The sequence below is a fragment of the Pelodiscus sinensis genome, chromosome 1 (genome assembly GCF_052426305.1).
Source record: "Pelodiscus sinensis isolate ZL-2025 chromosome 1, ASM5242630v1, whole genome shotgun sequence".
Lineage (NCBI taxonomy): Eukaryota > Metazoa > Chordata > Testudines > Trionychidae > Pelodiscus > Pelodiscus sinensis.
The window spans coordinates 273,896,833-273,910,381 of record NC_143052.1 but is presented as its reverse complement, the minus strand read 5'-3'; the positions used below and the strand labels follow the sequence as shown (position 1 = coordinate 273,910,381).

Here is a 13,549-nt window from a genome sequence, read left to right as displayed (position 1 = left end):
GGAAACATCAAGAGCTAATGAAACAGGAAATGGAAACGATTTTAATGAGGCAAAAACAACTAGAAGAAACAAACCATCAGTTAAGAGAGCGGGCTGGAGATATCCGTCGCAGCCTGCGTGACTTGGAATTGACAGAAGATTATTATGAGAAACTGAAATCTCTTCCTGAAGATGAGCTTTCTATCCCTGAATATGTTTCTGTGAGTATTTGTGTTCAGTATTGCTATTCAAAATGTAAATTATGATGGTTTAGTAACCTGTTTGGGAAGGTCATAAGAAGTACCATAATTCACTTTTTCTGACTCAGTGTACCTGTGAAGAAAATAGAGAGATGTCAGTAGAATTCAGATTCTACCACCACCATCCCTGTCCAGAAATGACTCAATTTGCTGGTGGTCTTCATAATAAAATTCAGTCATCCAGGAGGAAAAAAGAAACTTTTTATAATCCAATTTTCAATGCCTGTTAGGTTGAGAAGAGTACTATTATGTTCTGAGACTGTGAAGTGGATGAGATTTGTGTTCCTGGCATGATAGACAATAGAAAGGTTAAGGAGTAGGGAAAGGAACAGGGTGAGAAAATAAGTTTGAAATGTGTAGACTTCCTGGAACAGCAGTACATCTTCCAGTTCAATTATTCTGCCATGTTAGAATCAAAGCAGTACAGAGATGAAGCATTTTTCCTTGGATCCATGAGAACTGTGGAGCTCTTTGCCAGAGAATGTTGTGAAAATTATAATAGGGTTCAAAAAAGGATACATTTCTGAAGGATCATCAGTGACTATTAACTAAGATGGGCTGGGTTGGAACATCATGCTCTCAGTGTTTCAGAGTGGATAAAAATCAATTATTTAAAAAAAATCCAAAAAAATCCTCTGCGTTTCAAAGCAGTGCTTCAAGGAGCTAACAGTAGTGGGCTCTGTGTGGCACGGCTCCTTTAAGGGGCAGTGCCACACAGAGCCCGGGGTTAGCTCCCTGGGACGCTGCAGCTTTGAAATGTCAAGGGGGCATTTCAAAGAGGCAGCACTGCACAGAGCCCAGGGTCAGCTCTCTGCAGTGCTGCTTTGAAACGGTGAGGCGGCATTTCAAAGGGTCAGTGCCACGTGGAATCTGGGGTCAGCTGGGACTCCCCAGCTGACCCCGGGCTCTGCGTGGCATTTCAAAGCGGCAGCACAGGGTGGAGCCTAGGGTCCTTAAGGGCACTTCCCCAGACTCCTTAAGGGCACTTCCACTTTGAAATGCACAAGAGCCCCAGTTGGGGACTCTTGTACATTTCAAAGCTGGCACGCCCACGTGCAACCCAGAGTCAGCGGGACTTCCCTCAGATCCCAGGCTGCACGTGGAGTTCTCCATTCCTCCTTGGAAATGTACAAGAACCCCACTAGGGGCTCTTGTACGTTTCCAAGGAGGAATGCAGAACTCCATCGACTAGTCGATGGAAATTCCATCGGCTACTTGACTAGTAAATTAATCGGTAGTTAACATCCTTAGTCTAGACTGCAAGGCTATTTCGGGATACTACGGGTATCCCGAAATAGCTACCCCGTGTGCAAGGAATGCATCCGCTATTTCGAAATAATTTTCAAAATAATGGACACGCTATTTCAGCATCCCTGTAAACCTCGTTCCATGAGAAATAAGGCATGTCTCGAAATAGTGCTTTATTTAAAAATTTGGTGCTCTGTATATACACCAAATTTTGAAATAGCCTATTTCAAAATAAAATCATAATAAGATATGCCATTTGCGTAGCACAAATTGCTTATCTTATTTCGATTTTAGAGTGCAGTCTAGACATGCTCTGTTAGCTGCAGAAGCCAATATTTTAAGTTTCTCATGTTGACCTAGCTGACGGTCAGTTTTATTTTTTTTAATATTGATCCGTTTTAGTTAAACAATTTTAACAAAAACAACCCTGATTTAAAAAAAATTAAATGTTTAACAACATTCAAAAAATCATGTGCCTGTTTTGTTAAAATGTGTTTTCTATTAAAAAAATCCATTATACATAATGTCATTGTTTTAGTTAAATAAAGCAATTTAAATATTTATATATGTTCTCCTTCTAATACAGTATGGCAAGAAAAGCCTCCATATCTTAATTGGAGATAAGTCATTGAGAAGTGAACTCATAAATATCTGCTTCAATTACATTTGGTAAATGGAAATAACCAGTTATTCATTTTCTGATATAGCTGTAAAACTAATCTGAAAATTTTTCAGAATAAATCAGTTTAAAAATGAAACCAACATCTATCTCTGAGTTGTGAAGAATATGTGCTAAGGTTATAACAACAAACAAGACTGCACTTTTATGTAGAAAACCATGATTAACTGGAGTCTTCCTTGCTGTTGATTTTAAATCATTATTTAAATTATGGTTTAAATCAGTTTTATTTAAATTAAATCCACCCTGGTGTTCCTTGCCTTTGTTTGCCAAAAGCTGGGAAAAGATGGCAGGGGATGGATCACTGATGATTGCCTGTTCTATTTATTCCTTTGGAAACACCTGACATTGCCCATTATCAGAATTCAGGATACTGGGCTAACTGGATCATTGCTGATCCAGTATGGCTGTTCTAATATGGTATAATCCTTAGTTGGTTAAATTTTCTATATCAGGCTTAGAACCTTTTAGTCAAGTTTATTCTGTCTAGATTTTGAATTAAGTTTTGAATGAAAGGATATCACAAATTTTAATTCTAGTATTTTATAGGTTAAAATTGATAGACATTAGCTCAGGGGTTCTCAAACTGTGGGTTGTGATGGGTTTGCAAGGTGTTTACATGGAGGGTCATGAGCTTTCAACTCCAACCCCCATCAAATTAAATTCTCATAGCTCCCATCTCCCAGTTTTTAAAGTATGTGGGAGGTCACACTGAGAGGCTTGCTGTGAAAAAGGGGTTGCCAAATTAAAAAGTTTGAAAATCACTGCTTTAACCAGTTAAGTTGAATGTTTCGTTTTCATTAGTGTTAACTTTTTTCCACAAGGTGGTGCTACAGTGATATTTTGCTGAAGCACAGAGCATTTAACCAACATTTAAAATGTAATTTGCAATTCTAAAAGAATTCAGGAACTTTAGAATTATGTGCTTTCCTTATTACGGGTCTTACGGGTAAGTCCAATTTATTCATGACACTTCATGGAAGTTTTTAAAATTTTATAAAGGTAATAGATGTTGTGGATTAAGTACAGAAAGGACAGAGGTACCAACAGATCTTATTTCCAGGCGCACATGTCGAAAAATGAGAAAAATCCCTCATACATTCTTTAATTATATTTTCTTCTGAAAAAGCATCTATGGTAAATTACGAGTGTGCTCAAAAATTTGTGTACTCTGAGTTTATATGTTTACTTTAGTGGCTAAAATATAAAAATTGCTATTCTCGTCATCTGTGTGCTTCATGCACAATCAACAAAATTGTTTCCTCACACCTGTGAAATCCCATAGTCTTCAGTGGGTTTGTATAGAACTTGAATTAACTAAGGATAGAACTTGTCATATTACATCTTTATTTATGAGCAGGAAAAAATATCATTACTGTGGCATCCTGGCTTGAGTTTCTAGGACTGCAGTTAGATCAACCATCGTTTCACTTGTAAAATGAGCAAATTGAATGTAGAAGGAACTGAAACACAATGAATGTGCAACATCAATACTGTATTAGTTTTTTCAGAGACTTCAGTTTTACGTTTAAGAACATCTTGCAGTCTTTCCAACATAGACTAACCTGGACATTCAAAGTTATGTTTTATATTGACTTTCCCCTGCCCTTACCATGCAGAATAAATTTTGGGAAGTGTACAGATGCACCTAAATTGCTGTGCTGGGGACAACTAGAAACTTAGATGTTCTGCCCAGTGGTTAGGGTACTCAGGATGTGGAAGACAGTTGGTTCAAGCTCCTGCCTGATGAGGAGAAGGAATTTGAACAAGTAGAATATACAAACTCCAACGATACATACATGCCTCAGTTGGTATAAAGCATATTCAAGTTATGCATGTTCATATTCAAAAACATATTTCCATTAGGGATGTAAGCGACTAGTCAACCACCAATAAGCTTAGGCTTATCAGGTAGACTAGTTGCTTCCTCCCCCCCTTGCTGCCTCTATATCAAGGCTGTTTCAGAGGCAGCAAGTGGGGGGAGCGAGAGCTGACTTAAAAGCAGAGGGCGGGGAAGGCAAAGGTGTAGTGGGGCTCCTGGCAAGAGCCAGGACTGAGTAGTGCCAGGTCACACTGGTTCCCAGATGCTGCACCTCTGTTTTTTAAATGTAGTAAGAGTGTTGTGGCTCTTACTACATTTAAAAAGCAGAGCCACAGTGAACCCCCTTGTCAACTAATTGAGTTCCATCATCTACTATATTTAACTTACTAACTGTTATTTAACATCCCTAATGTTCATAAAAATAGGGGGTGTAGTGTCACACTCCTAGCTACTGGTCTCCCACTTTTTCCTTTCTCACTTGCCACAGAAGGAAAAGGAGGATAATTCATGCCCCTTCTGTGCATGTGTAACTTAGTGCTTTTAAGACTTATTAGTGATTGCATGTGACTGACAGGGATTATGATTTTGATCCTCATTGGCTTCACCTCGCATAAGGCATAAAAACATTTCTATTCAGAAGTTGTGGGGAGGGGGGAGAGATAATGTTGATTTTACATATGGAGAGAGAATTTTAGAGGTACGAAGGGAATATCTGATAATCTATGAGCCACACAAACTGTTTTATATTGTTTAATAGTTGAACAAAATGGAGTACGAGATGCTACTGAGAGAAGTACTAAAGAAGGTACTTTAATCTGTAGCATCTAATTAGTGTGAAATGAATTAAAAACAAGGAACAAAAATTTGAGCCTGAAAGATTTTTGAATACAGAGTAGTATATGGAAAAATTGTGTAATAAATAAAGTATATGTTATGAGATTTTAAAGTTAATGGCTAGAATTTATTTGCTGCTTTTTCTAATTTCAAGGCGGTTTAGTATCTGTGTTTTTGAGGCATGACCGGGTTGTTTGCTTTCTCATCTAGATTCGATTCTATGAAGTAGTCCATCCCTTAAGAAAAGAAGTAAATGAACTACAGATAAAAAAAGACAGCCTATCAGAAGATCTAAGTTATTACAAGTCCCAGTTGAAATGTGTCATGGAGGTTTGTATACCTTAGTATCCCAGCTGTGAAATGAGTAGTTAAATACCTCTGTTCTGTTCAGTGGGTACATTTCTATTCTAAATTACTTTACAGATCTGGTGGCAGGCTAGAAATTTTATAGGGAGCATTCATTATTTTTTTAATTCCCGTAAAGCAATTGTTTTCTCACAATATTAATTTGCTTAATGTTTGTACTAATAAAATTCTGTATGACTCTTCATGGAGTGCACATTTAATAAATGTCTTTAAATGACAACAAAAACCTAATAGAAAACTGACAGATTCTGTTTGGAAACAGCTTTGCTATGCTGTCACATTTACTTGTTTTTATTGAATTTTTTAGTTTCCTTGTTTTTATTCTTTCCCTATTTTTATTTATTACTGAAGTCTTATACATGGGATTGTAGTGCTTTGATGATCATTTACTTTTTCTATTTGTTCCTCATCTGAATAATATTTATATAATCAAACTAGACCCCCTTGCAATTAATTGTGATACCACAAATAAGACTGTGAATACATTGAAGGAATACATTAAAGTACTATACATCCTGTTGTCCTTATAGTAAAGAAGGGGAAAAGCCACACACAAAAACAGAAATATTTTTTTTTCCAAATTATATTAAAACATTGACTCCACTCAGTATTATAACTTTCTTTTTAAAGACTACATCTAAGATTTTACACTGTTCTGCACAGTACTGGAATTAAGATAATTACGTCATTGTATTTAAAGTTGTGACAACACGTTTTCTTTTCCAACTCCTTGATAATAGTGGCTTAGGCTGACTCATTTTACTTTTTTCCCTTGAAACTTTTTTGTGAGCTGGCTCATCCTGTATCTGTGTGATGAGTTATCACAGTGACTTACTTTATTTTATAAATGGACATTAAACACTTTTTTTGTGCTTGGCTAACTTGTAATTAGTGATTTAACATTTCAGAGATAAAGAACCAGTGTTTTTTCTATCTTGTTTAGAGTACAGGTTGGACCTCACTGGTCTGCACCCTCGGGACCTGACTGGTCCCAAATGAGGGGATTTGTTGGACCAAGGGAAGTCCTTCTTTTCATGGCCTATTATACAGGAAGGATGGGCTCCACCTAAACCAAAATGGAACCAGATTATTGGCATTTAACATTATAAAGGTTGTTGAGCAGATTTTAAACTGAGGGCTGGGGGAAAGCTGATGGGTGCAGAGGAGCACATGGATAGAATAGAGACATCTCTTAGGGGAGTGTCTATTAATAGAGATTCTCTATGTTCTAGTAAGGAGAGGATGGAAAATGATAAAATATGGGTAAGATCAGATGAGAAACAATCCAGTGAAAAAGAGTCTTACACATCAGGAAATGGCAGACAATTAAATAGTAACAAATTTTAAAGTGCTTATACACAAATGCTAGAAGTCTTAATAATAAGATGGGTGAACTAGAGTGCCTTGTATTAAAGGAGGATATAGATATAATAGGCGTCACAGAAACTTCGTGGAATTAGGACAATCAATGGGACACAATCATACCAGGATACAAAATATATCGGAAGGACAGAATAGGTTGTACTGGTGGGGAAGTGGCACTATATGTGAAAGAAAATGTAGAGTTAAATGAAGTAAAAATCTTAAATAAGTTTCCATAGAATAATGTTCCATGCTCTAATAATAAGAATATAGCTGTTGGGATATATTATTAACCACCTGACCAGGATAGTGATTGTGACTATGAAATGCTAAGGGAGATTAGAGAGGCTATCAAAATAAAAAACTCAATAATAGTGGGGGATTTCAACTATCCCTATTTTTATTGACTGTATACGTCATTTCAGGATGGGATACAGAGATAAAATTTCTCAATACCTTAAATGACTGCTTCTTGGAGCAGCTGATTCTGGAACCCAGAAGGGGAGAGGCTATTCTTGATTTAGTCCTAAGTGGAGCACAGGGTCTGGTCTAAGAGGTAAATATAACTGTACTGCTTGGAAAAGTAACCCTAATAAAATAACATTTAACATCCCTGTGGTGGAAAAAACACCTCAGCAGCCCAACACTGTGGCAGGAAGCTCCGCTGGGGCCAAAACTCCCTGCCATACCGCCCATCTCTTCCCCCCACCCCTCCACAAACTGGACTCCTAACTGAGTTGCCAGTGCCCCCTACGGTATTTCTGCCCTGCCGCCAGACTTCTCTGTTCCTGGGCTCTGTGGTCCGGCACTGGACTAGGAGTCCCAGTTAAGGGAGGTACAATCTGTAATTTCAAAAACAAATTTATTCAAAATAGCACAGCATTTCTCTACCCTCTCCTTATTTGCCCTTCACTCCCCTTGAAAATATGAAACTGCCTGCTTTTCTACCTGAGTACATAGCAATGAATGTTCCTTAATATATTCACATTAAAATAATTATGAATGTAGTTACTTTAAATGTAAGTGTTTAAAACACTCCTGAGACAAGAAGAGACTAAAGCTTTTATACTGAAGTACAATTAAGGACCTTATCTTGTGAATACTGAGCACCTTTATCTCACTCTTGTTTGAGTTAATTTTATTTGATCAGTGAATGTTTAACTTTCATGATCATTTAGTAATGCTTCCATAGTTTAACTTTCTCTAGCTTTTAGATGCCTTACCTATGCAAATGAAAAAGTGTCTTAATGCTCTGCTGGCTGCAAAATATTTCTCTCCTAGTTTAACTAGGCACATTATAAATTCGTAATTGAAGTTTTATTTAAATTATGGAGGAAATTTAGCATTTTAAATTTATACATTTAACCTTAGTTTTGATCTGTATGAATCACTGTTTCAGTCCAAGGTGTGATTTGAACAGGCACTTCTACTTATGGCGGCAAATTCAACTTTGAATTAAATGTTGCCCTAAATGGATAAGAATGATGAAGTTAAAAGGTCTGCTTTATATTGCATCTTTGTTACTTTTTTTTTTTCATTTTTATATCTTTACACTTATTTTATGTGCATTAAATATCGGATAAGTAATTGTAATTTGTATCTGTTTTCTGACCACCTTGAGGGCATGTCTAGACTACCTGTGGCTTTCGAAAGAAGATATGCAGATTTGGCTCGAATTTGCATATCTTCTGTGGGGGGTTTTTTTCCCGGAAGAGGCTTTTTCTACATGGAGCTAGAAACCCCCTGTCTTTCGAAAGCTCCCTGTAAACCTCCTTTTAGGAGGAATAAAAGGGCTTTCAAAAGAGGGGTTTTTCGATATTTGGCCCTGCCAAATATCAGAAAAGCCTCTTCTGCAGGGGGGGAAAAAATGGAAGAAGAGATGCAAATTCTAGCCAAATTTACATATCTTATTTTGGAAGCTGTGCGTAGTCTAGACGTGCCCTAAATCTGGGTTGAATATACACCACCCATGAATTTGGAATTTGCACCTCTTCTTGGATCTGAATTAAGAGCGATGATTTTATGATGGAGATTAATGTAATCTGGATAAAAGGTGGTGATGACCAAACATAATTTGTTTTGTGCTGGAATCATAATTTGAAAGCTCTTCCCCAATATGTTAATCCATTCTGCTACTTAGGAATAAATTATCCCTTTTTTTAAATACAGTTAAAATTCTGAAAGGTAATTCAGCTTCCGATAAATACTACTAAAAATGGGATATGTCACAATAATTAAAATGATATTAAAACAGATGTAATCTGTAATTTTTATCTTTTATGAACTTGTTTCCCCTCCTCACCACATGGTGACACCATTTATCCAACTATTTGCTGGCTATCCCAGGGTTTTAAAATCTATTGTTTTTCCTTCTTAGATAATAATTGGAAAGCAAGTACCCTATATATATTGAATCAGGAATGTTGTTTTTTACTGCCTGTACCCACATCACCATATTAAAATTGTACGGCAGCTGGCTTGTGAGATTGGATCTTTTGTCCTGATAGTATTTAACCTAACAGTAGAATGTCACAAGAAAAAGGATTTCCCCATGACCAACACTGATATGGATAGCAATAAATATGGAATGTTCTTAAGTTTGGTAGCTGTCTGAGTCAGGTTAGATAATCTGTAGCATGTATTTATTCTGTATGTATGCTTTCCTTTGAATGAAGCAAGTTCCACAAAAACGTGTTATGAATTGAGATATAATGCAGTAGGTGGCTTAATGAAGGAAGGCCTGATGAACAGTATTTGATTCCTGGAAACGTTTAGGGTGGGGGTAGGGGACCTTAGGCCAGGTCGTTGGATGTGGCTGCCAGCTTGCCTGGATCCAGCCCCCAAGGCTCAGGGCCCCCTTCTCATCCCTTCCCCCCTCTCCCCCCAGCATTGGGGAGACTGTGTGCGCTCAAGCCCCCGATGAGGTAGCAGGGCTGCTGGAACACCAGCACAGTCTACTTGGCTAGGCTTGCCTAGGCGCTGGTGTAGGAGGTTCATATAGGGACTATCTGTCTTTTTCTCAGTAGGGGCCACGTCAGTGAGGATTGCTGTTTTATTTGGGGGGGGCACCCTAAAAAGGTCCACGCCCCTGATTTAGTGTCTATTTATATTGAGCTTCCTCAGCCACCTAGGCTATGTCTACACTACCACCCTAGTTCGAACTAGGGTGGTTAATGTAGGCAACCGAAGTTGCAAATGAAGCCCGGGATTTGAATTTCCCGGGCTTCATTTGCATCTTGCTGGGTGCCGCCATTTTTAAATCCCCGCGAGTTCGGACTCCGTGCCCGCGGCTATACGCGGCACGGAGTAGGTAGTTTGGATTAGGCTTCCTATTCCGAACTACCGGTACACCTCGTTCCACAAGGAGTAACGGTAATTCAGACTAGGAAGCCTAATCTGAACTACCTACTCCGTGCCTCATGTAGCTGCGGGCACAGAGTCCGAACTAGCAGGGATTTAAAAATGGCGGCGCCCGGCAAGATGCAAATGAAGCCCGGGAAATTCAAATCCCGGGCTTCATTTGCAACTTCGGTTGCCTACATTAACCACCCTAATTCAAACTAGGGTGGTAGTGTAGACATACCCTAGCTAGGGATCAGCCTGTTGCCATAGATAGTGTTTTATAAGGCTAAGAAAAAAACAAGATCAGGAAAAATGCAAGATGAATATTGACAAAAAGATTAAGGTAAATAAAGGCTCTTACAACTTCATGAAAAGTATTTCTACTTTAGCCAGACCAAGTTTTTGGAGTGAAATTTAATGGCCTATGATACACTAGGTTAGTGGTTCCCAATCTTTTTCATACAGCGGACTGGCAAACCCATTCACAAACTTTTGGCGGCTCGGTAACAAATAATGCAAATAATGAATAAGCAAATAAAATGTTACCAGTGCGCCAAAAGCTCTGGCCCCCAGAGCTGCCATGAACAGCCAGCTTTAGCTTTGCCAGACCTCCACCCTTAGAGCCCCTCACCACTAGACCCTCCACTGCCAGCCTCCTGTTTCCAGAGCACCACTGCACCCAACCCCCCCATGTCGCCCTCAGTACCAACCCCCAGTTCCCAATATTAGCCTCATCCTTATAGCCCCCCAGTGCCAAACCTGCTCCCGTAACTTCAAATACTAGCACCACTACCAGTGCCAGCTCCTTACCTGAACACCCCAGTGTCAGCTCCTTGCCTCCCACTTGGCCCCACCCCTGAGAAGCTGGGCGGGCCTCAAATTCTTGGTGCACATCACACGGGCACGCACATTAGAGGGAACACTGCTGTACTCCCCAGTGGAGCCCAGCTGAGGGCGTGGCCTGGCAATATGCCATGGCCCAGCAGGCAGGGGTTTGCGGCCTGGTGCCAGTCTGTAGCCCAGCGGTTGGCAACCTCTGCACTAAGTGGTCTACTGGACACTGTGACTTTAAATGCTATGAATCTATGAAACCTGACGGAAGAAAATGAATGAGAAAGTAGGCATATTAATCAGTTAATTAAAAGAAGAGTAGGAAAAAGTAGGCTGAAATATATAAGCTTAATATTTCTTGACAATGAGAGATCTGTTAGATTGTGAAATAATCTGCCAAGAGAAGAGGTGGAAGCCTTGTCATACAGGCTATGTCTAGACTACAGGGTTTTTAAAAAAAAGTAACCTTTTTTTGAAAAAAAGTCACCTGCATCTAGACTGCTGCCGCCTTCTTTCGAAATTAAATCAAAAGTATGCGGTGGTTTTTTTTGATCATGGTAAACCTCATTTTACGAGGAAGAATGTTTTTTTTTTTTTGGGGGGGGGGGAGCTTTTTCGAATTTCCTGGGTGCTCTTTCGAAAAAGCGGCTCTCTTTGATAAAAGTGGTTGCTGTCTAGATGATCTCTTTCGAAAGAGGCTTGTAGTCTAGACGTACCCTCAGACACACAAAGGCGGACTACACATGGTGCAACAAAAGTCTTTTGGTTTTACTCACACATTACATTATGAATTCCAAGTAAATTTCAATGGAGCTTCAATCATCTTAAAATTAGTTTTTACTTATAGAGCTATGAAGATGAGAGAAGAAGTCGGTCAGAGGTAGAAGTCAGATGTCAACGTTTGACGCTGGAACTAGCAGATACCAAACAGATGATTCAGCAAGGTGACTACAGGCAGGAGAACTATGATAAAGTAAAATGGTTAGTATATTTTCAGCGTACATATGCTCAATGATGCTAATAGAAAATTATGTCAATATTGTTGTTAATCAAGGTGATGGCTCTTAATGTGACCTCTATTTTGTTTTTTGACTCATGCCTGCTCACAAACATATTGTGGGTAAATTATTTTTCTACTTGATAAGTAAATTTTTCAATTTATGGCTATATCTAATTCTGCAAGAAACAGTATGAACAATATTTTCTAACCTAGTTGCCTGAAGGTAGATGCCTGAAGTTGAAGTGGCCTGATTTTTCAAGAGGGCTAAGCAGCCCGAGTTGCCAGTGAAGAAAAGAGCTGCAAGTGCTCAATATCTTGGAAAATTAGGCCTTTTAAATAGAAACAGAAATGGTCTGTTTAGGACCTGGGGTTGCCTTGGGCCTCCTATGAAAATCAATCTGCTTCTGCTCAGGTACCTACATATGATTTTTTGTTTGTTTGTTTGTTTCTTTTAGGAACCTAAGTATAGGTATCCAAGTTAAAAAAAAAAATTGACCCATAAGTCTTTCCTGTTCATCAACGGATGTGATAGATTTCTTTTAATCCATATAGTTATTTTTAAATAGCAGATTGGTCTTGTTTTATGTGCATTTGAGCTAAATGTGAATATTTTATTAGTTTAATAAAATTCAGCTTTGTCCCTAATTACTTCAGAGTTAAGTAATAAAGGACTTTGTACTCTCTTTCATGCTGCTAGAGCAGTGGTTCTCAAACTTTTTGGCCCACAGTCCACCATGCTCAACACAGACCTTTCCAGGACTACCAGCCATCCATCTATGATGACAAAATGGGTGCTGGAATGGGTTGAGTGGTGGGTTGGGTGGGGAGGAGGGAGCGAACAGAACAGTGTGGGAGTGCAAAATCTGGGCATGAGGCGGATGGGGGGCACTTATCTGGCTCTGAGCTCCCATGCCGCTCCCAGGCACCACCCTCTGTTACTCCATTGGCCATGATTCTGGTCCCACAGAGCAAAGCAAAACGGTAGGTCTGAGGACCCACAGGTTTGGAAATAGTTTCCTTGTGGGTTCTGGTCTTAGTACAGACTTAAAAGGTTCATTGTGAAAGCATCCTTAGAGTTATTTCAGGAAGTTATTTTTCCCCACTATTTCTAAAATATAAGTACTGGTGTTTGTTCATTTTATGCGGTGAGTGTCTATCCTGTAAATTACAGTTGCATAATAAGGAAAAAAATGTGTATTTTCCCCTAGCTCACCAATGAGCTTCATAGTGTATCCAGAAAGTTAACAAATGTGGCATCTGGCAGATTGGTAGGGGCTTGAGTTCTAAAACTGTGGACTCCATACAGAAAAAAACAACTTGCAATCAACCCATCTTGCCTTGTTTACTTTGAGTAAGCTCCAGCTCAGGCAGCTCTGCTGATCTTAAATGTGGACAATGTAATTGAGAGAGTTGATCTCTCAGACAGGTCTTGAATCCTTTATGGCTTAGAAATTAAAACCAACTATTTGAATTCTACCTGAAAATTCATTGGAAACCAATATGTCATGGATCGCTGATCTAATGTACTGATCTAAGAATGGAAGGACTTGCACCAATAGTGACTACACCGAATAAAAAGAAAGACACCAATGTTTGAACATAGAGAATGAATGAAATTAAAGAGATACATGAGGTTTGAGAATTTATTTTCATTTCACTGAATACATCTTATAATACTCTGGTTTTATTTTAATAGTGAACGAGATACATTTGAACATGAATTGTTGGAGCTCAGAAGAAAATATGAAATATTAGAAGTTTCGCAGAAGGCACTAGCCAAAGAAAGAAATGACTTATCAAAAGAGGTAAACTTGCAGTTCTTTTAG

At 38.8% G+C, this 13,549-nt stretch overlaps 1 protein-coding gene across 6 annotated transcripts in view; it reads left to right on the top strand.

Moving 5' to 3' along the window:
• The window catches only part of PIBF1 (progesterone immunomodulatory binding factor 1), a 146,336-nt gene that overhangs the window by 10,052 nt on the left and 122,735 nt on the right, over positions 1-13,549 (top strand). For all 6 annotated transcript variants that reach the window (XM_075918902.2, XM_075918899.2, XM_075918900.2 and 3 more), the window contains 4 exons: positions 2-200; positions 5,033-5,152; positions 11,571-11,704; positions 13,420-13,528. In XM_075918902.2, coding sequence (XP_075775017.1) covers positions 2-200; positions 5,033-5,152; positions 11,571-11,704; positions 13,420-13,528 — 562 coding nt within the window. The remainder of the gene's footprint in view (position 1; positions 201-5,032; positions 5,153-11,570; positions 11,705-13,419; positions 13,529-13,549) is intronic.